We start from the raw sequence: 25,511 nt of genomic DNA, 5'->3' as shown, positions 1-25,511 counted from the left end.
CGGGAATATAACTTTTAAACCACAGAAGATATCCCCTGATTGAAAGGTCATGGTCACAAAGAGAATGCAAGTCAGTGGTTGTTTCTTTATACAGGTTAACACTCTTTAATGTATACAGATATTTGATGAAATTGTTACCTATCTTCACATCATATGTCAGTTCCCTGGCTCAAAGGTCAGGGAATAATAATGTGCCATTTACTTTAGATACTTTTGAGTATCTTGTTTTAAGAACAGTGAAATAATGAATTTTATCCATTGTCTTGAGCAGGGCTTCATACAAAAACACCGAACAGCTAAGGCATTCAACAGAAGATGTCCGAGTTTTTTGAGGATGAAGCTGAGGTATCAGACAGGACATCCTCAGGCGAGGATCTTGACAGCAATGATGAGGGATCTGATTTGGAGAAAAAGAAAAAGAAAAGGTCCAAGGAAAAAAAGAAAAAGAGAATTATAGAAGATGATGATGATGAAGAAGAAGATGAAGAGGATGGTTAGTAAAATATGGAAAGAGATAAATCCAGTCAAAAACCTTGTTTTTGATTTAAGAATTTATTCACAATTGCATAATCTGACAGTGAGATCAAGGTATCACATTTTTGGTGGCAATGAAAACTGTTTCATTGGTGTCAGATATACCTTGATATATTGGACACTTCTGCATGAAACATTTTTGCTGCATTTTTCAATCACCAGGTTTTTCTATCATACCATGCATCACCACCTGGTTGGCTGGAGAGTTGAAACCAAAAAATTATTACATAAAGAACTTTAACCCTTTCATCACTAAGTGACTTCACAAGCATAGAACCCTAAACACTAAGTAACTTTGGAGTTGTAAAGCAAAATGACTTGTGGATTTTGAAATAACATAACTTTGTCAATTTTAAAATTATCTGGCTGGATTAGTTATCAAAATAAAGGTTAAAAGTCAAATTGTATGACTAATTCAATAAAATTTGTATATATATTATAATTGTTACAATACAGGTGCAAACAGGTAACACAACAGGTAAAATGCACAAGCAATTATTTATTTACCTCATTACATGAACAGTATTTTCAAAAACTTCATCTAAATCAAAGATTTGAAAGTATTCCAGAGCTTTTCTGGAGCTATCTAACACACCAGTGGGTCCAGCTCTCCCAGAAAACTGAAATAAATCCCTTTGGTTATAAGAGCTTCGTCCATAACAAAAACACAGGTAGTTCACACTTCCTCTGGTTCAGAACCTTCAAAGTCCTCTTCATCATCATCACTGTCACCCACAAGCACATTCAAATGCCTGTCCTCTCATTTTCAGTCAACTGTATTAGGTCACAACAGCTAAATATTTTGATAATCCATAATCTGACACTTTATTCTCATCATGCTTTGAACTCCGCCATTTTGAATAAAAATTCACCATTCGGAAAACACGCTCAAAAAGTGCCATCTTTCCTCGAGATTTTTAGTTGTAATCAAGCTTAACTCACTAGATAATCCAAATATATTATCTACATTACAGAAGGAAGTTATTAGAGGTATCCTGAAGTTTATGTTTTCGGGTACTATGACTGTAAAGAAGAACACTGCCCCAGACCGGTAAAGCAGTCCATAGGGTTGACAGACTTACTTCCCCTACACCAGAAAACTGGTCCACAGTGATGAAAGGGTTAATAACGCAATCATTTGGAATTGTACCACTTGATTAGTTCACCATGACCAACTTTTCTTACTCCAGTCAACTGCATTTTGGTTTTTAATATCAAGCAGTAAGGAAGCATGCAAAACTTGGGTATGTTTGTGAGAGCTAGGTTTTGGTGTGGTGTTTTATGGTAAAGCAGCACTTTATAATGTCATGCTGAGACAGCAGAATAATGTGCCTTTCCCAGAGACACAATACAGTAACTGATCTGGGCTGATCTGATGATGGCAATTACACCCGCACCCTCCTGGTCATTAATCCAATACCTTAACCACAGCAGCACTACATAGGATTACAGAAAGTTTGTGTTGTCCATGTGGCTTGTCATGATATCTTCCTGAATCTGCATGTTAATTTATTGAGTTGACAAAAATAGACAAAACTGGACACATAGCGAATGGGACAGTGCTTTTATTTTTTGTATGAATGGATGGAGAAATAGGAATCAGAAAGAAGAATATGAGATGATGCACCCCATCTCTGCTAATAAAATAATTTGCTTGTGTCCACGTACCTGCTGTATGAGGCAAATATAAATAGAATAGCTAATACGGATTGCTGCAACTTGTTATAATCTTTCTCCATTTTCTTCATTTATTTATAGAAGAGGCAATAGCTGAAGAAATGAAGGACTTTATTAATGAGGAACCAGAAGAAGAAGAAGAGTTGGATGAAGAGGAAGATGACAACAAACGTAAACATGAGTCAGAGGAGGAAGAAGACGACCAGTTGGAAGATGAAGATTATGACCTCATTGAGGAGAACCTGGGAATCAAAGTCAAGAGGGTAAGAGTCGGCTCTTTTCTTTAGGGCTTTTTAAGTGAATATTGGAGGGTAAGAGTCAGCTCTTTTCTTTAGGGCTGTTTTAGTGAATATTGGAGATTACATTTTTATCTCACCAGCACAAGAATAGTAAGTCATGGGCGTCACTGGTCAGGCAGTGGTGGTGGCATCATTCAATTTTTGTGTGCAAGTTGTTGCAAGTTATGTACATGAGGATAGATCATTACACAGATGCAAGTGAGGAAGCTTTCATGGAACATTCATATTTTTTCTGATGTACTATTTTATATTGTGCCTTAAATATTAAATAATTCTTACCTTTTGGGAAGAGTTGAAGCACTTTAGATAATGATGGCCCAGTTGTTGTAAATATGGATATACACATATACTTAAAGAGCATTGGGTTGGACTTACATGATTTAGGTGTCAATTCCTTCATGCAATGTTATGCTTTGATCTTGCACTGCCATAATTTGTATGCATTTGTAATGTAAACATGACATTCCTCAGCCCCAGTTGTTATTTGTATTTTATTTACTCTGGAATTGAAATTTCGTACATTTTTGGGGGTGGCTACTATGTTAATTCTGAATGTCCATACTGAATAAGGTTTTTTTTTGATGTTGCAGAATAGTTATGGTTTATTAAAGTCAGTTGCTGCAGATTTTTTCTTGGCCGGGTTTAATTTATTATTGAGTTGCTAATAATTTTAGATTAGTTTTACTCCTGTGTTGGCCTTTTGACCACATCTGAAATTGATCAGGTGTTTCAACAGGGAAGCTGGACACTGCTCACATTTTTAACTTGTCTGATGATAGACTGACCCTGGATTAAACTTCATCGTATTGCCTAATCTCCACAATGAACTAGGTAGACCTTGGTTCATATGTAGTAACTTCATTGTATTGCCTAATCTCCACAATGAACTAGGTAGGCCATGGTTCATATGGAGTAACTTCATTGTATTGCCTAATCTCCACAATGAACTAGGTAGGCCTTGGTTCATATGGAGTAACTTCATCGTATTGCCTAATCACCACAATGAACTAGGTAGGCCTTGGTTTGTATGGAGTAACTTCATCATATTAGCTAATCACCACAATGAACTAGGTAGGCCTTGGTTCATATTGAGTAACTTCATTGTATTGCCTAATCTCCACAATGAACTAGGTAGGCCTTGGTTCGTATGGAGTAACTTCATCATATTGTCTAATCACCACAATGAACTAGGTAGGCCTTAGTTCATATGGAGTAACTTCATTGTATTGCCTAATCTCCACAATGAACTAGATAGGCCTTAGTTCATATGGAATAGTAAGATTTCTTTTCATGATGTAGTCACTAGAGGTGTAACAATTTGCTACTGATCATATGATGCATCTTGTACGTATGATCTCACAACACCAGTGTTATGACATGCATCATATTACGTCCCAACAGGTGATGTACAGGTCAATGTGTCTCACTAGGTAGTTGTATGTTTTTTCTTGCCTCTGCCATTGTCTGCAGAGGGAGACTATATACATTCATCTCTTTGTTTCACAAATTTTTTTCTGCCCAGTAACCTTTGACATATTCCCTTTCTTCCAGGCATGTTAATATGCAGAATAAGATAAAAAGACCAAAGACTAGTTCAAGTCCCTAACAGTTTATTGCAAAATTTGACAGTTTTGGACCCCCTTTTTTGTCACTATCCCATGTGGGTAGGAACATCTGTGTCCAGTGAACACAAATCTTGTATCTTTAAATGTACCCCTTCTGTAAGTAAAACAGTAAATTTCTTTTACAGGCCAAAAAGCATAAACGCATTCGTATGCTGTCTGACGATGAAGACAGTGACAAGGAACAAGAGCAGGAGGGTGATGAAAGGGAGGCAATTGCTAATGAGCTGTTCCAGGGGGAAGAAGGTGAAGAGGAAGAATTGGATGAAGTAGCATCACAGCGAAAGGCCATGGAAAATCAGTTTGAGGAACTTGGCTCTGAGGATGAAGATGGTAATACTATCATAAAATTTTAGACTCTGCCCTTTTTTATCTTCAAATTATTAATGCAGTACACTTCCTGTTGTAAACTTTATTTGATTTTGATTGGATAACAAATTCTACCAATCGTTTAACACTGGACAATGCAAATGTTTGTGCATGTGGTTTTTGAAAGTGCAACATACATCTACATTTGCCACATATTTATGTGCATTATATACTGATAAAAAATGTATTATATACCTTATTATATTTTTGTTAAATAATATTATTTTCCCCCAAGATTTGGATGATTTCATCGTTGGAGAAGATGGGCAGCCAATCACCAGCAAGAAAAAGAAGAAACACATTATACACAGTGACTCGTAAGTTTCTTAGTGATATTACTAGGGTTACCATAACATTAAAATACCATTATGATGTAGCTGTAACAATAATATTGAAATTTTACATCTTTATAATTGATATCTGTGATGTGTATCATTTCGAGTCAAACATATTGACTTGTGCATTTGTACCTGGGAAATTCTTACCACTTGCTTGCCCATGTAATTTTTTACGGAAGGATTACTCATCCACATATCTAGATAGATTGGTCAAGAATTTTGTTTTGCTCAACAAGCATTTATAGACTTAATGGATCAAGGTTAAATTTGGTATTGGGGCTATTCTGGTAAAATCGACTTCAGACCCAGGGAGTTGCTCTCATTGTTGAGTAGTCACCCGTACATGCAGTTTTAAATTTTGTATGATTGTTATGTTGAATATTAGAGTAATTAGACTACCCTGGCATATATTTCTTTCTTGAAAATGCTCTGCCTGGGTACCATGTGTGTTTAAATGGAAAAGCCACTTAGGCTCAGTACTATGAATTAATTCATTTAAGGTAGTAACAATTTATATGGATTTTGTAGTTTGTTCAGATGATGAATTGAAAAAGCCAGTGATCATTTGTGAAAAAAGTAGATCCTTTCCCCCTCAGAAGCATATCCACAAATGTAAGGATATTGCTTGTGAAATGGTAGAGTATTTTAGTTATTGAAAAAATTGATAGTTTTACATGGTTCCAGTTAATGCAAAATAAAGACGTGTAATTTGGTATTCATTTGTTTGCACTACTGTTTGTTGAATGTCTGTCCCTAGTAAGGGTTGTAGGGGAAAACACTGTCTATAATTGCCCATAAAATAAAAGCTGAATGAGTATTTTAAAATTTATAAAATTTGCACAGGTTGAAGATAATAGATTCTTCTTGTTAAATACAGAATAAAAAATATCTTTGTTTGTCAATTTCTATTGCACGTTGCCAGAGAAAGATCTTCCAATCTACTAATTTGACTTTGCCATGACTCTTATTAAATCCAGGACTTTTTGACATTTATACCAGATTAATCTATGTGAAAGGAAAATTAGTCAAAAATAAGCCCAAACAACTTGGTTTCTTACACAACAGGAATAAGATAATCATCAAGATAGATATTTCATTGTGATCAGCAAAAGTTCATTGCAAAAAGTTTTTGATTTTGAAAATCTGAACCTGATTTCTTCTGCTTAATTCTGGACCCTATTTATGCTTATTTATATTTGATGTTCAACAGCATGCATACGCCTTGATCTGTAGCAGTGCAAAAAGTTGTTGATATATGACTATCAGTTCCTGATTGGGGTGACTGACCATATGCTGCCCTGAGGTACACCCATCTACTGATGATAACTTTCAGAAATGATGCTCCCATTCCTTGAATATGAAATTTCCATCTTTCAAAAAATGAGAGATAAAGTTAGGTCGGCAGCATTTTAGACCTAGGATGAATAGGTCATTCTTTGTGCCATAGTTCTTTGTGATCATAAGCTTTCTCCAGTTTGAAAGAGACTGCAACTATACATTCTTTCTTTATGAAAGCTTCTCTAATAAATACTTGAAGTCTGAAAAGATGGGCTTTGTGATTCTCTTGCATCTTAATTCAGACTGAACATCAGAAAGTAGTTCGTTCGATTCAAGATATCTTCTGAAAAATGGTGTTGCAAATATAAATTGTGAATGCTGTAGGACAGGGGTCGGCAACCTATTTTAAATAGCGTGCCACTTTTTTCAGGATTAATTACAAAATGAACAAGCGTGTGCCACAAGTAAGAGAGTAACACTGTAAAAATCAAGATTTGTGTCATGCATGACGTAGGTTGCTGACCCCTGCTATCAGACATTAATGGGAAGGGTTGGTTTGGTTCTTCCAAGGTTTAGATGCAGATGGCACTGTTGCTTCTCGCCAAGACAAAGACATGAAGTTGTCAGTCTCTTAAATTTTACTGAAAGCATTTAATGGTTTTTTTGAGGCCTCTATCAGGTATGCGTTTCAAAAGTTTATAGTGGTTATCATCTGGTCCTGCTGAAGTGTTATGCACTTGATCAAAGAGTCCTGTAATCCTCTTAGACAGAAAGGTATTTTGCAGTCTATGGCATTTTCAGATATTTTTTTTTTAGAGAACACTTTTATTGTTTTCAGAAGAATTCTCTTGTAAGGAGTTTTTCAAGAATGTTTCAGTGTTTTTGAGATTTGTGGTACAGTTATGACCATTTTTTCATACAGCTGCCTTTATTTTTGCCAATGATTTTTCATCTCATATTGCATACTGATTTAACAGAGGAGCAAGAGTTAAACCTAGAGACATAGGATCTAAATGTCTTCTAATTGTGTGACAAGCTTTAGCTTGCATTTATAGACAGCATTTATTCAGATTTTCAGTTGCTGGAATGGCATTGAAATGTTCAAGGACCCGTTTCTTTAGTTTAGTTTGTTGACATGTTAGGGAATCAATTGAATTTTTAGTATTGTATCCCAATCAGCATCCTGAGGTATCTTTGTAAATAAGAATATTGAATATTCACTACATTGTCTGAATGATGAGCTGTTAAATTTGCAGTTAAACAGCAGGATGTTAATGTTTGTGGGAATCAATTTTCCATTATAACAAATGTAGATTTTATTTCACTTGTGAGACATTCTGAGGGCTGAGATTTTCAGGAACCTCAGTCTCAAAGTAGCTAACTGAATGTCTAGATTGAACACCACCACTTAATAAACTGTGGAAATACCATATTAGGTATCTCAGAACACATTCAGTGAAGTAGATTGCCTGAATGAATTTTGCAGCTCTACAAATAGTTGGCCTGAAATAAGCAGATTTTTTCCACACTACTTGGCTTTCCAGCCAATCCCTGAAGTGCTTTCCCTCAAACACAAACATTAGGGCTCAGATAATTTACTCATTTGAGCATTGACATTTTAGATTATGTTTAAAGAATCCTTGCTTAAATGGTGTTGATAACAAAATGCACAATCGGTAATACCTGACTTCTGAGTTCCGTGGATATCTGGTCACAACAGCCATTTTAATCACAGCCCCCACCCCAGCAAATTTCCAATATATCTGTTATGTAATCAGTGGTCACCTGTTTTCCGTGGTCAGCAGCCATGTGTTTCTTAAATGAGCAGTGGTTTCACCCTGCCTTCAGTGGTCACTGGAGTGATTAAACTTCCGTTGTTTGATGAGTGAGGCATGGTATATGTAAACGTATATTCTGTGAATTGATGTTTAAACATTTTATATTTCCATTGTACTTTCTGTAATCCATTGAAACTGGAAGGTGTCAACATGTCAGCTTCTATTTTAAATTATTTTTTATTTTCCTTGTTAATAAGAAGAATTTGTTAATTGTTTTTTTAAGATTTAGAATCAGAACTATCTCCAGTGAAAATAAAAATACATGTAATCTCCAAGAAGAGGTACATAACACGACAGTTTATGAGTTACTAACAATAGTTCCAGAAAATTACATTTCTTTCCCTAATCATCAAAAGTCGCAAACAAAAGCCAACTGTCTTGATCTCAGTGAGTTTAAGCAATAGCTTAATCTGCCAGTTGTTGAAAGTGTGTACACCTATTTTCAACTGCCCTAACTAAAAAATCAGTTGTGAGCACTTACATGAAGTACAGGAATGCATCTTTAAACTGAAAGGGTTTGCAATTTTCATGGACAATCAAACATGATGAAATCAGTGACAGATTTCAGAGATTGCAACTGAAATGGGGATGGAGATGTGCTGAAAACAAACTAAGATCAGAGGCTCTTTTAAGGCTTAATAATGTACATGATGGATTAAAGTGAAGATACAGTATCCTTGTGTGGAACTTATTTTATTAATTTTTTTTATTTTTCTGTTTGCTAAATAGCAAAACTTAATACATGTATGTTTGTTGCAAACTACTACTGCTAATAATAATACATGTGAAATAATAATAATGATTATACTAAAAATAATGCTGTTCACTTCATAGTACATAAATGTGTCTACAAAAGCCATGTTGCCTTTTCCTATGGGTGGCTGATGTAGAGAAGTTTTGCTAGTTGACACTATTACATTTATCAAATGTTATCATGGGACATGCAAATAATATGGAACAATCTGGCTTGGAATTATGAGGGATAGGTCAGAGTTGGGGTACAGAAAATGCCTATAGTTTGAATAAGCTTGTACTATTTTGTATCTTTTTTCTTTTTTGTTGAACTGTAGGTTGTTGCAAGAGGCCCAGGATATTTTTGGTGTTGATTTTGACTTTGAGGATTTTGAGCAATATGGGGAGGAGGAGGATGAAGAGGAATTTGAAGATGAGGTAAATTATATGATATCTGTTTTGTGAATATGTATCTGTGTATTGCTCATATATGTGGATTTGTCTAAATGTATGTGAATATATGTATGCTTGTGTGTGTGTGTCTTAAGTTTCATGTCTTTAATTGTGTTTAGTGCCAGTAGATAATCATCATCTCTGGTGCAAAGCATGGTTAAGACTTAAATTGTTCCTCCCAGCAATGCCAGTTTGGTTGCATATAGTGCCATTTCTTAGACACTATTGCATTTAAAGTTGTGGCACATTATGACTGTATTAATCTTTAGAAACACACATGACTGCTTCTAAATGTAGATCACACTGGTCTATTGCGCACTGTCTACAGATTATTTAAAGCCTTACATTCAGTACCATTGTTTTAGACAAGTTGCATATTCAGCTATAGAACTCATGCTGCAGATTAGAAATGACCACATTTACATGTAGATCATGCTGATCTTTTTATAATGATGTAATCATACATTTTTGCATTTACATCCACATCTCTAATACTGTAGCTTTTAGGCATAAAACTTGATGTATATCATATTGATGTTTTTTAGTTATGTCATCCATAGCTACCAATTTAACATTGACCTGTTTTTTCTTTCTTCATTACGCTCTTTGAAATGAGTTTATTTGTAAGATTGTTTCATGCACTAAACAAGCAGTTGATATGCATCATTCTGGGAAATTTTGTATTAAATTAATAGAGCTTTGAAGCTTTGCAAGTTGAGTACTGTTTGACAGAAAGTCATACTCGGATTTGTGATTACAAAGCATCTCTAGCTCAGAGACTTTCAAAATAAGGGCTGTTCAAGTACAACATACTTGGGACCCAGAGAAAGCGCTTTTAATAAGGGATAGTCTCTCATAGATGCAATTAGAATTTTATATCATTTTCATATGGGAGCCCCGAGTGGCCAAGTGGTGTAAAGTGCTCTCCGTTACAGATCACTGCCATCTCATCTCTGCCTGTGTGGGTTCGAGTCTCAAATTCAGCCAATGTGGGTATGTAAGAAGGCTTGCCGTTAGCTTCTTGTGGGTCGGTGGTTCTTTCCAGGGTTTTTCCAGGTTCTTCCTCCACCATTAATACTGGCTGCCATGTATAGCCTATCTTGTGCTGAAAAATGGCATCATTTTCATATGAACTCCTTGTGTAATCTGGGCACTATAGTAAATATTCTTATAAAAAAAATAAAGCCTTCCCTGGGGTACCATGCAAGTCTGAATGGAAGAGTCCTAACTTGAGATATATGATTTTTATGTAACTATTTTGCATATTATATTTTTTAATTTAAATTTTGACTATATTGTCAGTAGTTGCCAAATCCAAATCGACAGATAAGATTGCTTTCTTTTTTAATTTCACGTTTTTAATGAAGGTGTTCATAATTAACAAGTAGAATAGTTGAATAAGACAAAAATTGTCAGGCAAAACATTTTCTTAGCAAACATTAACTAGACTGCATCTGCTGCTTGATTAGTTTGAAATGTTTTGACAACTTAGCATTTGTAATATATGGAGACAAGTTTGTTGTGCATATATCACTGACTGAATATTTATTTGATTCAAATTATCCAGTATGTATTCACTGTATTTTGTTGATGAACTATGAAAAACAACTTTCATTTTTAATTTTTTTTCTTTCTTGGATAGATACAAAATAAATCACAGCATACACATTTTTGGACTGATGTTTATGTCTGAGAAAAATGTTGCTTTTGTTTACAAGTTGAAAATAAAATGCCCAGAAGTCGACAATTTTTGGTTCAGTGTTAATTTCTTGTTGACAAAATCATAGTGTTTATTTGCTTTGGACTTGGTCAGTTAGCCTTACAATCCTTGTCGTAGAAGATTTTGTGGAATATTTAGATTTATCACTTTTTAATTCAGTATGAAGAGGAGGTTGAAGGAGAGGAGGCAGAGGAAGGTCGACCCAGGACAAAGAAAAATCGACGGAAGGCAACCAAAAAGGGAATCTTTGAGGTGAGCATGTCTAGAGATAATGATCAGGATGATGATGGTGATGATGATAAGAATAACGAGGATGACGTTAAGAATGATAATTTGCTTCCCTTGCAGAGATGGGGAAGTACTGTAAGAATTTTTTATTTAAAACTCTGTGGCCACAGAATTGATATTTGGTTTCACCAGGAGTCTTCAATTTATTTTTGGGTACTCAGAAAATTTAGAATGAATAGGCAAGTAATTGAATAAATGAACAAATCAACTATTGAGTCTTACAGTGACTGTCATGTTTTGGGGTTTTTTGTGGGTCAGATAATATTAGGGAAAGTTACATCAGATATGATAAGCTTATAGACTTAATTACATATCCTAGTTTGGTGAAACTTTTGCATTCAGAATTATGTTGAGAAAACTGGAAAATTATGATTTTGCATATAACGTTCTGAATATGACTTTTCTTGGTGTGAACAGGTAGGCGGAAAAGTAGAAAATGGCATCAGTATGCTTGACTGTTGCATAGAATATAGTTTCTCAATATGAAAACAATGTTGATATCAAAAAGCACTCATTTAGACTACATAGGAGCAAAAATGTGGCAGATAAATTTGTGAGGAAAGCTAAAGTTTATGGCCAGAATTGTTGAAAGGATATCAAGCAGGGTTCGAAATAGGTTTCACCAATGTCACAAATTGCAATGTTTTTGTTTTCCTTATTGCATCCAAAATATACCATCTGAAAATCTTTTTGGCAGCAACATATTTGGCTGTAAAAAATTGTATATACAGTTTTAGGTTGAGTTGAGAAGCCACAAACTTGGATATTAAATTGTACTGGAATCTAATGTTACATGAACAAATCCTTTGTTCATATTGACAAACCACCCTAACACAGAATTGTTATATCATATTCTGCTTATGCTGATGTCTGGCCTTAGTATGCTGTGCAGTAATATAACCCAAATAGTCATGCTACCTGACTTGCTACAATCGACCACCACTGACGGTGGGAACAGGAATGACTACAATCTACTTGACGATGGTAGTTTTTTTTCCTCTTTGACAAATGTACCAAAACAAATAGTTTTGCTGAAACTTCAAAGAAAACTGATCTCCTTTGAAGCATTGATCATTCAGTGTATATCCTATGCAGATGAAGAAAAAATCTGTCCTTGCCAATGTTTTGGAATTAATTTTTGTTGCTACAAAACAGGCATTTGTTTTGGTCCATAAAGAGTGCATTTAGCGGTGCTTTCAATAACACAAGAACCTTCATAAAAGCAAGCCAATTACTTTGATCAAAGAAAGTCGGCAACAAACTTAAATAAAAGCATTGTTTCATTTTTCATAGTGATTAGAACATATATATTGTGCCCTGAAAGTTTTTTGTAACAAATAAGTTCATGCTTACGATCGCTACCAATGGCAGTTTAAAACCCAAATTAAAGTTACAATATTTTGAAACAATATATATCTGGCCATCAAGTTAAATGAAGGTGGGACATTAGGCAAGAATGTGAAACTTTTACTTTGTTCACATGTTTTCATTTCCCTATGAATAGCCTCAACCCTTTGGTAGCCTTGGTATCATGGTAGTTGTCTCGAGCTTACCAGAATCTAGACCAAATTAAGTACATGTACATGTAGCATATAAACAGCTATACAGCTACATGCTACGTGGATAATAAATATCAGTGAATTGTTTGTTGACAATGGGATATATATCAAACTAGGACTACAACTGTTTTGAAGCCATCACCGTCCCTGAATCAAGGTTCTGGTACTGGAACAATGGGTACACCATTTTTGGATTTTTATTGCTACTATGTTGCTGTGTGCCAATATCAAGGTTATATGAAGGTTTGTTACTTTTAATGAATGTTTTATTGAGTCTGATTAGATCCTGAAAAAGTGATGCTTCACTTCCTGATAAGCTCATACATGGGTTGGTATCTCTGACACTTTATCACCAATTTGAGAATTTTAATCTCCAGCAGTTTTGGTGAACAATAGCAACAGCATACAGTATCTCAGGACAATATTAGTGACACTTGCTATGTGCTCTACTGTTTTCTGTACTCTCTGACATCATATAATATTTTGACTTTGCCATTGTTTCCCTCCAGTAATAAATTTAAGTTGTATTTATTTATGTGCAGGTATTTGAACCCAGTGAACTGGAGAGAGGATTCTTTACAGATGTAGATAATGAGATAAGGAATACAGACATGCCAGAGAGATTCCAGGTATATATATTTGCATTTATGTACTTATCTGGGTGGAGTTTCCTGATTCCAGATATATATATATATATATATATATATATATATATATATATATATATATATATATATATATATATATATATATATATATATATATATATATATATATATATATATATATATTGCATTTATCTGGGTGGAGTTTATTATTAAGCCCCATGAAATTATATTATCATTGATAGAATAATGTTGTAGTTATCTTTGGATATAAATATCTTGTCCAGTGAAACTTTCAGCAGCAACTTGTGATTAGTGAAAAGAAAATTACCTATTAGTTCATATGGTTGTTTAATGCAGGTTAATTTTTACAATAATATGATATAGGGAAATAGGATTTATATATATTTCTGGATAAAGTACATTACTCCCATTAGTCCATGCATGGGGTGATTTGCCTTAAAACACAGCTCAGTCAACCACCCAACAACCACTGAGGTGCCTCTTTTATTCTTATGTATCACTTTCCTGTATTTGTAGCTGAGACAGATACCGGTGAAGGAGACAGAAGAGGGTGAACTAGAAGAGGAGGCTGAATGGGTCTTTAAGCATGCATTTAGTACTCCAACCGTCTCCTTACAGGTATTATAGAAAGTAAATTCTTTGCCAACATTTCATATTTCTCACCCAGTTTATACCTAAGTGTTACACTATTTTCCCATCTCTTGGGAGGCCACTCCTTTTGCAATGAAAGGGTAACCATTTTAAAGAGTTGGCCTTTTCAGGGAGGACATGATGCTCGAAATACACTTCTGTAAGAAGGTACGTTGGCCTCCTCAGTGGGTAATCTATCTTTTAAACCATCTTTTACAAGGGTTCCATTATATAAGGGTAAACTAAGTTTAGTTTATACAGTTGTTAATATTTGTTTGATTATATCTACTTGTTTCCACACACAGTATTTTGCAGATGTATATATATCTTATATCTTTTTGGGATGTCCAGGGACTAAAACCATGGCCAGCAGTACCCTCATTATCTTGGCCAATGCAGATTGGTCTCTTGTATCCTGATGTAACCTAGTTATATATTTTAATGTAGTTTTGATCCGGTATTGAGTGAAAGAAAGTGAGTAGGAAATTTAGCATGGAAGTTGTATTTTGTTTAATTATCATTTTATACATGGTCACTCGCAAATATGAATTTACATTATTTCTTACTTGTGAACTGCCATTTTCATTCTAACATTGTCTGGGCAATAAAATGTTGAGAGACTTAATGATTGAAAGAAGTTTCTAGTAATGTCATACCTCACTAACATGATATTGTTATGTTTTTGAATGTTGTAGGGGCATATACAGTAGTGTTAGCCTTGTCCAATTGTCTCTGTCAGGTTGAGTTTTGTGTTTAGGTCACTGAAGGGGCATGTATGTTCCATAAAGATATTTATACTTTCTTCTGATCTGGTATTGTCAGATTTCAGGTGTTGTTGTGATACAATTTGACTGCTTAGTCAAGAAACTTCTCTGGGATGAAAGCAAGTACATTTACCATACTTGTAGATGATATCTTGCAAAATGTTTTGCAGAACTTCTTGGAACAAGAGAGACCAGGTGGTCAGTATGGCTACAAACGAGGCCCCAGCATGGTCACCAAGATTAAAGAGGCAATCAATTTCATGAGAAACAAGCATCTGGAGGTATGTTTTAAAATCTATTTATTTTAATTATTGTTTTAGCAGTTGATGGTTTAACTTTTTTCAAACTGAGTTAATAATTGGATTGATGTAAACAAGTACAGCAGTCTGTTGTAATACTTTTTCGCAGAAGTTTGCAAAAAGACATGCAAGATTTGAAGTAATGTATGGTTATTGTCACAGTGGTAATATGTATGACATGCAGGGTATGATAACTTAGTGAAGTTGATTTAGCATTTATAAACCAAACAATTTTTTGCCATTAAACATGGGCAGTTGTAGCTAATTAAAGAGACATAACTCAAATTTGATTAAGAATGGAAATTTTCAGAATGATGACCTTCCTTGAGATTTTTTTGTTGTGGCTTCTAATATGTACACTTATTTACATACAAAATGTTCAGTGTAGATAATTGCTTAAGTATTTTTGTCTATTCTTTGCTAGGAGGTAAAGGGAAGAAAAGTCTTGAACATTTAAATTAAGATTTCATGTTTTTGTATGGATATTGTTATTTGCTTGTAATGAGACAAAGGAATATAATCTTCAAAATTTCACAGTGTATGTTCATCCCTTTGATCCTTTTTAATATACCATATTTCCATAATCCGCCAAGCAATCAGCCTTCTTGATACTTTATTAACAATTTTTATATGTTTTTTTTAAATCTAGTTGGCATTGAATCTAAGCTAAACATTCGTAATACAAAATGTAGGACATGACTGATTATATCTGGAAGACTCATTAGTTTGCAGTACAGTTGAAACTGTGTCTTTGAAGAGACCACACTTTTTTTTGACACTCATTTAATCTGTATTTGATATTAGATGGTGAAAAAAACTATTAATGGACTACTGTCATCAGATACAATTTGTGGGTTTTATATAGTTTTTTTTTATTTTTTTAAAGTGGTTCCTGCCTGATTAATGAAAAATTAGCTCAGGCAAACAAACTGTAACTGTATTGTTTTCAAGACCAGAGTGCTTAATGTGTATGTGAAAGAATCAATGTTCCCTGAGCCCCTGTCTTATACTGAGGCCCATAGAATACATTTTTTTAGTGTCTTCCCAAGGCCATAGTTTAATTTGTGTTCAATTTTTACTTCTTTCTGCATCTATTCATTTCCTAGTAATTATTGAACAACTTGTATGCCCTCTTGCACACTCGCCATCAATCTTAAATCATATATGTGGAGTTTGTGAAACCACCACAAACAACTTGTGTATAAATAATGTATGCCACAAAACATTGAGGATGTTACGACTGAAGAGGTTGCTTCCTTGCTCTGAATAATTCATGATGATTAAAATTTTCCCTTGCATAGAGCATAAATATGTTAGTATTTAAAAAAATATTAATATCACATTGCCTTCATCAGAGACTACTGTTGATCATGTGACTTACAATGGTCAAGATGATTAACATTACTCGCTGATGAAGGCAGTGTGATATTACTGAACATTTTTAATTCTCATATTTATGTTTGGAGTAAGGGAAAAGTCTAATAATCTAGTTTTTTGGATCAAGAATGTTTCAGTGTTTTTTTCCGTTGATGATAGGACAGACTCTAATGATACTAAACTTGTATGCCTCTTGCATGTTCCACTGACAGATGATAGACCTTAATGATTCTAAACTTGGGTTTTTTTTTGCAGATTCCATTGACAGATAATAGACCTTAGTGATACTAAAAATGTCTGTCTCTTGCAGGTTCCATTTATTGCATTCTACAGAAAAGAGTATGTTGAACCCGACCTGAATATCAATGACCTATGGAAGATCTGGCATTGGGATGAAAAGGTAAATAAAAAAAACAATCTGGCAGATGTGTACAAATGATGCCAGTTCACCATCAGATCTGGCTGCCATTGCTAAAAATAGAATATAGATGGCTTTCAGGTTTGTACAAATGATACCAATCTATTAAATATGGCCATCATTACTAACACTAGAAAAGCATAGCTGCCAACCCTCACGAATTTGGTGTGAATATCACGACTTTTTCAGCGATTCACGAATTCACGCCGTAAGACAAAATTTCACGAATTTTCCGATCCTCAGTTATTTTAAATCTTTAATAAAATAACCGTTTTCCCGTTAAGCGCTAGTCATGATATTCGCAGTTGCTGAAACGGTCCGGTACCGCTGGTCACGATATTAGTAGATCTACAGCCGATTAGTACAGTTGGCCCGGTCGCAAGCATTTTAGCCTATTTTAATCTATATGTATAAGAGTAGTTTTACAAATGGTTTTGAGAGAAACTGGGGCCTAACCGGAAATTTGCTCCACGCATGCGTCAAAACACTGATTCGAGTTACCGTTCAGCATCGCATGTAAGGTTTTGAAAATGTCTTCACCGCCAAGGAAAAAGAAATGTATTACTCAAAAAGTGAAGTTTAATTTGGAATATATCAAAACTTGGCCGTGCATTCTGTCATTAAACGTTGATATTCATTCATGCTTTTTGCACTCAGTGTGCCATCGCAGAGACGATGTGAGGAAGAATGTCGGTTGCAAAAAAAATCGTATAAGTTGGGAAAATTAAGAATTCGAAGATTTCAGCTCTGGAATATTTTAAACCATTGGTGGAAGACCCGCAGGCTACCAACGCTTAAGCGTTATTTGTGAGTTTTCCTGTGTCGAACACAATCTACCTTTATCAGTTGGAGACCATGCTAAACATTTGTTCTGACATATGTTCCCGGACTCGAAAATCGCTTCCAAATTTTCCTGTGGAAGAACCAAAAATGCTGCAGCTCCTGTGCATTCCTCACAGCAAAAGTGACAAGGAAAGAGTATTTTCTTTAGTGAGGAAAAATAAGACAGACTTTAAGGCCTCCTTAGCAGCAGAAAATTTGTCAGCAATTTTAGTCCCCAAGATCAACCAGCAGGCAAGAGGTCGGAACTGTTTAGAAAACAAATTTACGATCAAGCAGTTGAGGAAGTTCAAGTCTGCCACAATATCATGTCTTGATAAATAAATATTTCTGCATATATATAGTGTTTTATTTTTATTTTGCGAACTTGATATAGTGTAGTATTGACGGTCGGAGTAGTCAGAGTGGATGGAGTTATTGTCATAGTATTATTCACAAATTCGTGTCCAAATTCACGACTTTTTATCCCTATTTTCACTAATTGTGAGCCTGGAAGGTTGGCAGCTATGGAAAAGCCTTTAAATTACTGTCAATAAAAACTGACAGAATTTTACCCAATTTGACACAAGCATCCTGGTATAGAGGGGTTTAGATTTGCTCAATTGATGCCATGCATGCCATCAAGTTTGGTCCTTATTGCTGAAAATAGAAAAACCTTTAAATGACCACTCAGAAATTGACCAAAATTTGAGAGAACACATCTTTGTATAGATAACTTTCAAGTTTGTACAAATTGTAGTCATCAAATATAGCTGCCATTCCTAAAAATAGAAATTTAAATGACTTCTTAAAAGGCACTCAACGGAATTTTACCCAATTTGACAGAGCATCTTAGCACAAAGGCATTTCAGTTGTTTACAGGTGGTTCCTGTGTGCAGTTTAATATGGCAGATGTTACTAAAAATAGAAAAGAGCTTTGATTTATCAGAAACTGCTCAGCAGAATTTGAACAAATTTTACAGAAAACAATCTGAAGTTAAAGGCCTTCAAATTTGTTCAAATGATGCTGATTGGCCATTAGATCTGATGACCATTACTAAAAATAGAAAACTGATGGCCATTAAGTTTGTACAGATGATACTAATCTTCTTTCAAATATGACCATCATTACTAACAACATAGGGGCCCTGAGTGGTCTAAAGCGCTCTCAGTTACAGATCACTGTCATCTCACCTCTGTCTGCGTGGGTTCGAGTCTCGGATTCGGCTAATGTGGGTATGTGAGAAAGCTTGTCAGTAGCTTCTTGTGGTTTGGTGGTTCTTTCTGGGATCTTCCTCCACCTTTAATACTGGCTGCCATGTAAAGCCTGTATTGTGCTGAAAAATGGCGTTAAACCCTACAACAAAAACAACAACTAACAACATAAAAACATTGAATTACAACTTCTCAAAACTGCTTGACAAAATCTGACAGAAACCTACAAATGATGCCAGTCAGCAATAAAGCTTGGCTGCCATTAAAAAAAACCAACTTTAAATGACTTCTCAGAAACCACTTAACGGAATTTCAGTAAATTTGTTAGAAAGCATTCTGGCATACAAATTCTTGGAATTGTTTACACATGAGACCAATTCACCATCAGCTATGGCCACTATCACTAAAATTAGAAAAGAACTTTAAAGGACATTTCAGAAACAGCTCAGCAGAATTTTACCAAATTTAAAAGAAATATTCTGGCATTACCAGCTTTCTGATTTGTAGATGATGCCAATTTACCATCGAAAATGGCATAGAAGATACTTTGTGTGTGTGTGTGTGTGATTTGGAATTTTAACATAGCTTTAACAATTGTTCAGTCATATCACTACAATGTCTGCAGTGTGGCAGTTTATAGTGATGTCAAGCACTGGGGCATCAATCCGCAGACATGTAGTATCATGTCCTACCCAGTCACATTATCCTGGCACCAGGATGACCAGTCCGAACACTAAGCTGTTGATGCTGAATACAAAGCGAGGCAGTTGCTAGTACCAGTTTTATGAGTCTTTGGTATCACTCAGCTAGGGTTTGAATCCATGATCTCCTGCATCTAAGGTGGATGTTCTAGCCACTTAGACCACCAGAGTGGTCCAAAAAGAATTTTAGTGCCTTGTGTAAAACCACTCCACAGAATTAGATCTTGAGTTATCAGAAAGCATCTTAGCAAGAAGTTCATGACATTGTTTTTTTACATATGTTGCCTTCATGTCATCAAATGTTACTGCTTCTAGGAAAAATAGAAAAACATACACAACTGCATCTGAAAGGAGGAAGAAAAAAACCTTTCCAGAATTTTCACCAACTTTGACACTCAACCTCCTGCCATAGGAACCATTTAATATTGAATAGATGATGCTGATGTGCTATTAGATGTGAATGAAGATATAAAAGCTAGAGAAACCTTGAAACAATGGCTTTTATAGCATACACAATAATCAGCACTGGAAGAAATTTACCAGGCCCACTGGTGCAAATTGTTTAAATTTTAGGATTTGGATATTGTTTTGAACCAATACTAGCAGTAAAAATGTATGTAGTAGTTTTTAAAACACCTCAGCTCAGTAGTGTCCTTTTTTTGGTGTCAACTAAAGGCAAAGTTAAACAAAAAATTATACTGGCAGAAAAGGACTCATTAGTAGTTTTTGTGAGGTTTTTTACAAGTTTTTCATTGGTTTACATTACTTATTCAGAATATTTATGCATGGCACAAAGTTTTGAAAATTGCACCTTCATGGATTTCACCCATCCAAGAAACTATAAGTTACTAGTTGGTTACTTCTTATCTACAAATATTCCTCATTGATTATGATATTTAGACATTACTACACTTTTGGCAAATAGTAATTCATGATTAATGTTAACTCTTTTATAGTGGACACAACTGCGTTCACGGAAGCATAACTTGGTGCGGCTATTTGAGAGGATGCAGACTTATCAGTATGACCAGAACTCTGATCCTGACAAAGTTCTGGAGACTAACATCAGGACTTTGACAGGGGAGGACATTGAACGGTGAGCATTGATTTAAAAAAAATTATAACTGATATTATGTTAAATGATTGGAGAGAAAAGAGATAGCAAGAAAAAAGTAATACGATCAGCATTCTTGTTTGAAAAGCAAATACCTGCATGTCCAACAACTTTAGAAAAAATGTATGCAATTTTTCTTAATTTGGTGGTGTACATGTATAATTTCAGTGAATCAATTCTAGGTGTATATCCCTTAGCATAATGTGGATTTGTTTATTTTATTGGGTATTAGATATTGTGGTAATGGACATTTTCAGGGGTACTTAATACATTTATATGTCTCTGCTAGAGTTTGCATACTTGTAGGTATACCATTTTAATATTTCAGACCAGTCTAAAATTAAATAAGTTGCATACAAGTTATTGAGATTTTACTGCCATCATTAGGCTATTTAGGTGATGAACGTGAGTAAAGAAGAAAATGCTGTACAGTTCAGGTCAGCTTGCTTTACCGGACACTAATGTAACCAATACTAACATCTTTAAACATTTAATTAGTCAATTTTCAAGTCAGACTTGGAATGTGACCAGTCAGATTTGTGATCTTAAGACTAAATCCTTAGTCCAGACATGAGTCCTCCAAGGTAATAAGGGTGGCTGATTGAAGGTTTGAGTCATTTTTGTCTTTTAAGCTTCATAACATTTCTCTTATTTGATAAATGTATAAAAGTATACATTTTCTCAAAGGTTTTCAAATGGCATGCATGATGAATCATAATTCAAGAAACATCCTTAGAAGAAAAGAAATATTTAAAATCTATTTTTAAATTCTTTCTGAAAAAGGATTATTCTGTCATCTGAAATCATGGTCACACTAAATTTGTTGACAGTGTAGCTCAGTACATATTAGAGTCCACTGTTTCATTGTTTTTTTATATAAAACATTTTGATTTCATGTTATATGTATTTACTTGTGCAGATGAAATTGAATTTTTCAGAAGTATTGGAAAACAAATTTCAAATCCTTGTAATTTAAAATCTTAAATATAAAATCACATACATCGTTTACTACTTCCTGTGTACAGTAGGTCAATAAATGGTTTACTACTTCCTGTGTACAGTAGGTCTATACATGGTTTACTACTTCCTGTGTACAGTAGGTCTATACTTAGGTGAGACTGGTTAAGAGGATGTTTAGATCTGATTGGGGTAATGATATCAAAAGAGAGGAAAGCAAACAAATTGTTATAGGAGTTTATGAGGTGAAATGTACTGTACAGTAAATAGAACTGAAACCAAATAGAAATGACAGTTTTAAGTCAGGAATTTAAAATAATCCCTTATTTTGATCTTATTCTGTTCTTCCCCTATAAAGTTTTTACTGCAGTATTGTGGCCAAAGAGGTAACCTGTTAGTAACATGATATTTTAATTGTGCATGGTTTGTAAAAGTTACAGACTTGGAAAGAGTTTAAGAGTAAACCCTAAAGTTCAAAAACCTTTTCCAAAATTTTGCCTTGGTATTCAAAATAGTCGTTCAGTATGTAGACTTGTAGGTACATGTATGTATAGGACTGAAAGGCACATTCGAGTTATGTTCTGAAAATATAAAGGTAAATAATTTTAAAATCTGTTGGGAGATGATATTAGAAACAGATGTTAAAATTCTGCAGAAGGTATAAAAAATAAAAGATAATGGCACATTGGTAAAATCCTTAAAAAATAAGGTCTGATTGGTTTTACATCAACTGCATTGTTTTAGACAGTCCATAATCTTTGGTAATATATCATCAGAAAGCTTATTAATTGAGCTTTCATCAAAAAGCATCTGTCTCACTGGCTTGAATTGTGTTGGCTAAATTCTTAACACTGGTTATACTGGCTATTTAAAAAAGAACTTGTTTATCTTAGGTATTATTAAGAAAGATTTTAGTTCCCTTTATTCTGGTGTATGATTGATGGGTGTAATATGGGTTACAGAGTATACAGTTTGGTCTATCTTCAGAAACTGTCAAAAAGTGCTGTCTCCACTTGGTCATTTTCACTTCATGGAGATAATTTAAAAAAAATAGATCTGATAATGTTTGTTTTACATTGTATATATTTGGTAATTCATTCATTACACTTTCTGAAGCTGGTATTTTTGAGTCTGGTAAAATTCTTTTTGCCCTATTTTAATAACTGCTAAAGATAGTGTAATTTAGACTAATTATGGCTGATATTTTTAGCGCATGGGAGCAGCCATATTGGCTGTCTGTGTGCTTAGATCATGTATAATTTCCAGAAGTACAATGTCTAAAGGAATTTTAACCTCTGTACATGAAAGCAACAGAGAGATATCCTAACATTCTTTCAACTATGCATGTTGCAAATGCAAACAACTTAACCATATATGTGTCACTTTCTCAGAAGTTCCTAATATCTGTAGTGAGCCCCCATATGCCATTCAGTGAGTCAACTTGTAGGCTAAGTTATTAGTATGCTATACCATACTCACATGGAGTGGGTTGAAATGCAAGTTACATGCTGTTTGCTATACAGTGAGTGGGTTGTACACTCATATACTGCTTAGATTAGTCAAGGTCACCTGCCATAATTTGTCTTAAAATGCTCTTTACTCATTTCATTAGAACAGAATGATATTTCATGTACATACATGGTGTTCAGCACCACTTAAACAATTAATCAAACTCTTCTTTTGTGCTATTGAAATCATTGGATCCCATCAATTTAACCTGACATTTTGGTTCTGTTCCTGCCTGATTTATACTGATTTTTCTCTATTTTCACTTTGTGAACAGTGTTAAGAAGGTAGAGACCATGGAGGAATTCAGAGATGCATACATGCACTTTCTTCTGTATTATGGCTCTGACATTCCAAAGATGCGTGCAGCAGAACGTGCCAAAAAGTTGGAGGATCCGGATCGTCCACAGGAAGAGATGGATGATGAACAACATGAGTCGATCAAACAGGCAACAAGAAAAAGTGGCTACCACATTTGTATCAAGAACAAATTAGGTGAGAGTTTAATACAGGGCTTATGCATACAAGATATGTTGTTGAACATATAACTAGCCTTGAATATCATGGAATATTAGCTGTCATGGAAATTGACACTCAGATACCTAAAATCTCTAGTCAAGTTTTATATTGAAAATAGATCCCAATTCTAAAACCTAAATCTTAAAAATGTTTCACCATGGAAATTCTGGAAAGTTACTTGTCCTGAAATACTATTGAGTCTATTCAAAGCTTAAAAACAGACACAAATATGTAACTAATAAATTAAGCACAGAAGGTACTGGAGGTAGTAATTCTTTAAACTTTGGACTTAAACTACATTCCCTGGTTGAATGTGTTGAATAAATGGCATTGAACCAAAATCCAGGATTTGTGTTTTCCATAACTATCCCTTTTAGATGAAATTATCCATTGATATATAAGTGCTTTTATACTCAGACCATATTGATGCAAGACTTGAAGAATTGATACAAAACGATTTTACCAAGTTTAATTCAATAAAGTGATAATTACTACTTGTTTGCTTTCTTATTCTTTGAATTGAGAATTCATTTGAAGTAGCCATCACAGATACACACACTCATTTAGTCATTGACGAAGAAAAATTATTAACAACGCCCACTTGCCTTCTACAAAATTATCGCAAGGTGATGTGGTTCAAAACTACCACTACCATTCACCCCATCAATCCTGTGCCAATTGTTCTATCTTTCAGCATGTTCAGCCACATGTATACCGCTGAGACATTCCAGACTTGTTCCTCATATATGGTTGAAGTACTTTTCTGATCATTTCATAATCATCTTTATAAAAAAAAAATCTCTTTTGCTTTGTATCTTACCTGCTTGGGTCAGATTTGAAGACTAATCATGTGTAATGCAGTGAAATATGTAAATTTAGTTCTGATTGGTGGATATTGTTTGTCCAGAGCAAACAATAACCACTAATCAGAACTTTATGTAGCATGACACACTGGAAGTATTGATCCAAGTAGATGGAAAATAACTGAGAAAATTCTATAAATTCAAAAAATGTATAATCTTGTGGTTTGGTATGCCTACCTGGATGACATCTTTCAAAAACATTGGTTAATGTCAGTTTTTGGTCCAAGATATGAACGATGTTCTTACTCTTATTTGCAGTCTAGGATGGATAATAAACATGGAGAAGTTGGGCCCTTATTCTCTCTCAACATTGTAAACATCACTGTATTGATTTTTTCGCATACCCTGTATAGACTTTTTCACATACCCAGGTCTCATACATCTTTCTCGTAAGTGCATTGAAAACTATTCATACATCAGGGAGGAATTCAAACAACGTTTATCTTGGTGAGGGAGTTTTTTCAACTCCTCCCCCTGGTTAATGAAGCAGTAGATCTGCCATTATATGCATACATTGCAAATGACCCTTTTACCTCAATGACAACCTTTCACCGGAAGTGGACCACAGCAGGAACACACCTCGAAAACGCACAACCAGAAATAGCAATTTGTACAGATGCCAGCCTGTCAGGTTGGGGAGCACACTTGGTACTAGACTTTATGATGGTCATTGGTAAACGGATGTGGTGAGAGATGGCTCTTCACATCAACTTCCAGGAAATGAAAGCCATTCGAAATGCCTCCAGCAGTATCAATACCTTATGTTAGCGAGAGCATTCTACTCAATTCAGTAATGTCACATAACTCCTCCAACAGGAGGGACAAAGTAACTGGACCTTTGTGTCTTAGTATGGGTTTACCTTTGCAGGTGTGCCTCATACCAGATATTCATTTCACCACATACTAGAAGGGCTCAGCGTTTTAGTTGACTCTTTGTCCAGGAGAGGACAACTGCTTCACACTGTGATCTCTCCATCCTTCCACATTCAGTCA

The 25,511-nt window shown here is 34.8% G+C and overlaps 1 protein-coding gene across 2 annotated transcripts in view; it reads left to right on the top strand.

Moving 5' to 3' along the window:
• The window catches only part of LOC149777571 (transcription elongation factor SPT6-like), a 115,518-nt gene that overhangs the window by 6,457 nt on the left and 83,550 nt on the right, over window positions 1-25,511 (top strand). For both annotated transcript variants that reach the window (XM_089942191.1, XM_089942192.1), the window contains exons 2-13: window positions 272-493; window positions 2,293-2,474; window positions 4,261-4,465; window positions 4,737-4,818; window positions 9,026-9,125; window positions 11,020-11,112; window positions 13,250-13,336; window positions 13,853-13,954; window positions 14,901-15,011; window positions 16,717-16,806; window positions 20,516-20,655; window positions 23,414-23,631. In XM_089942191.1, coding sequence (XP_089798317.1) covers window positions 316-493; window positions 2,293-2,474; window positions 4,261-4,465; window positions 4,737-4,818; window positions 9,026-9,125; window positions 11,020-11,112; window positions 13,250-13,336; window positions 13,853-13,954; window positions 14,901-15,011; window positions 16,717-16,806; window positions 20,516-20,655; window positions 23,414-23,631 — 1,588 coding nt within the window. In that variant the 5' untranslated portion in view covers window positions 272-315. The remainder of the gene's footprint in view (window positions 1-271; window positions 494-2,292; window positions 2,475-4,260; window positions 4,466-4,736; window positions 4,819-9,025; window positions 9,126-11,019; window positions 11,113-13,249; window positions 13,337-13,852; window positions 13,955-14,900; window positions 15,012-16,716; window positions 16,807-20,515; window positions 20,656-23,413; window positions 23,632-25,511) is intronic.

Source organism: Sinohyriopsis cumingii, chromosome 18 (assembly GCF_028554795.1).
Source record: "Sinohyriopsis cumingii isolate HCF-2022 chromosome 18, ASM2855479v2, whole genome shotgun sequence".
In the NCBI taxonomy this organism is placed as follows: domain Eukaryota; kingdom Metazoa; phylum Mollusca; class Bivalvia; order Unionida; family Unionidae; genus Sinohyriopsis; species Sinohyriopsis cumingii.
Note: the sequence above shows the minus strand (reverse complement) of the source record. Positions and strands in the feature narration are given on the sequence as shown.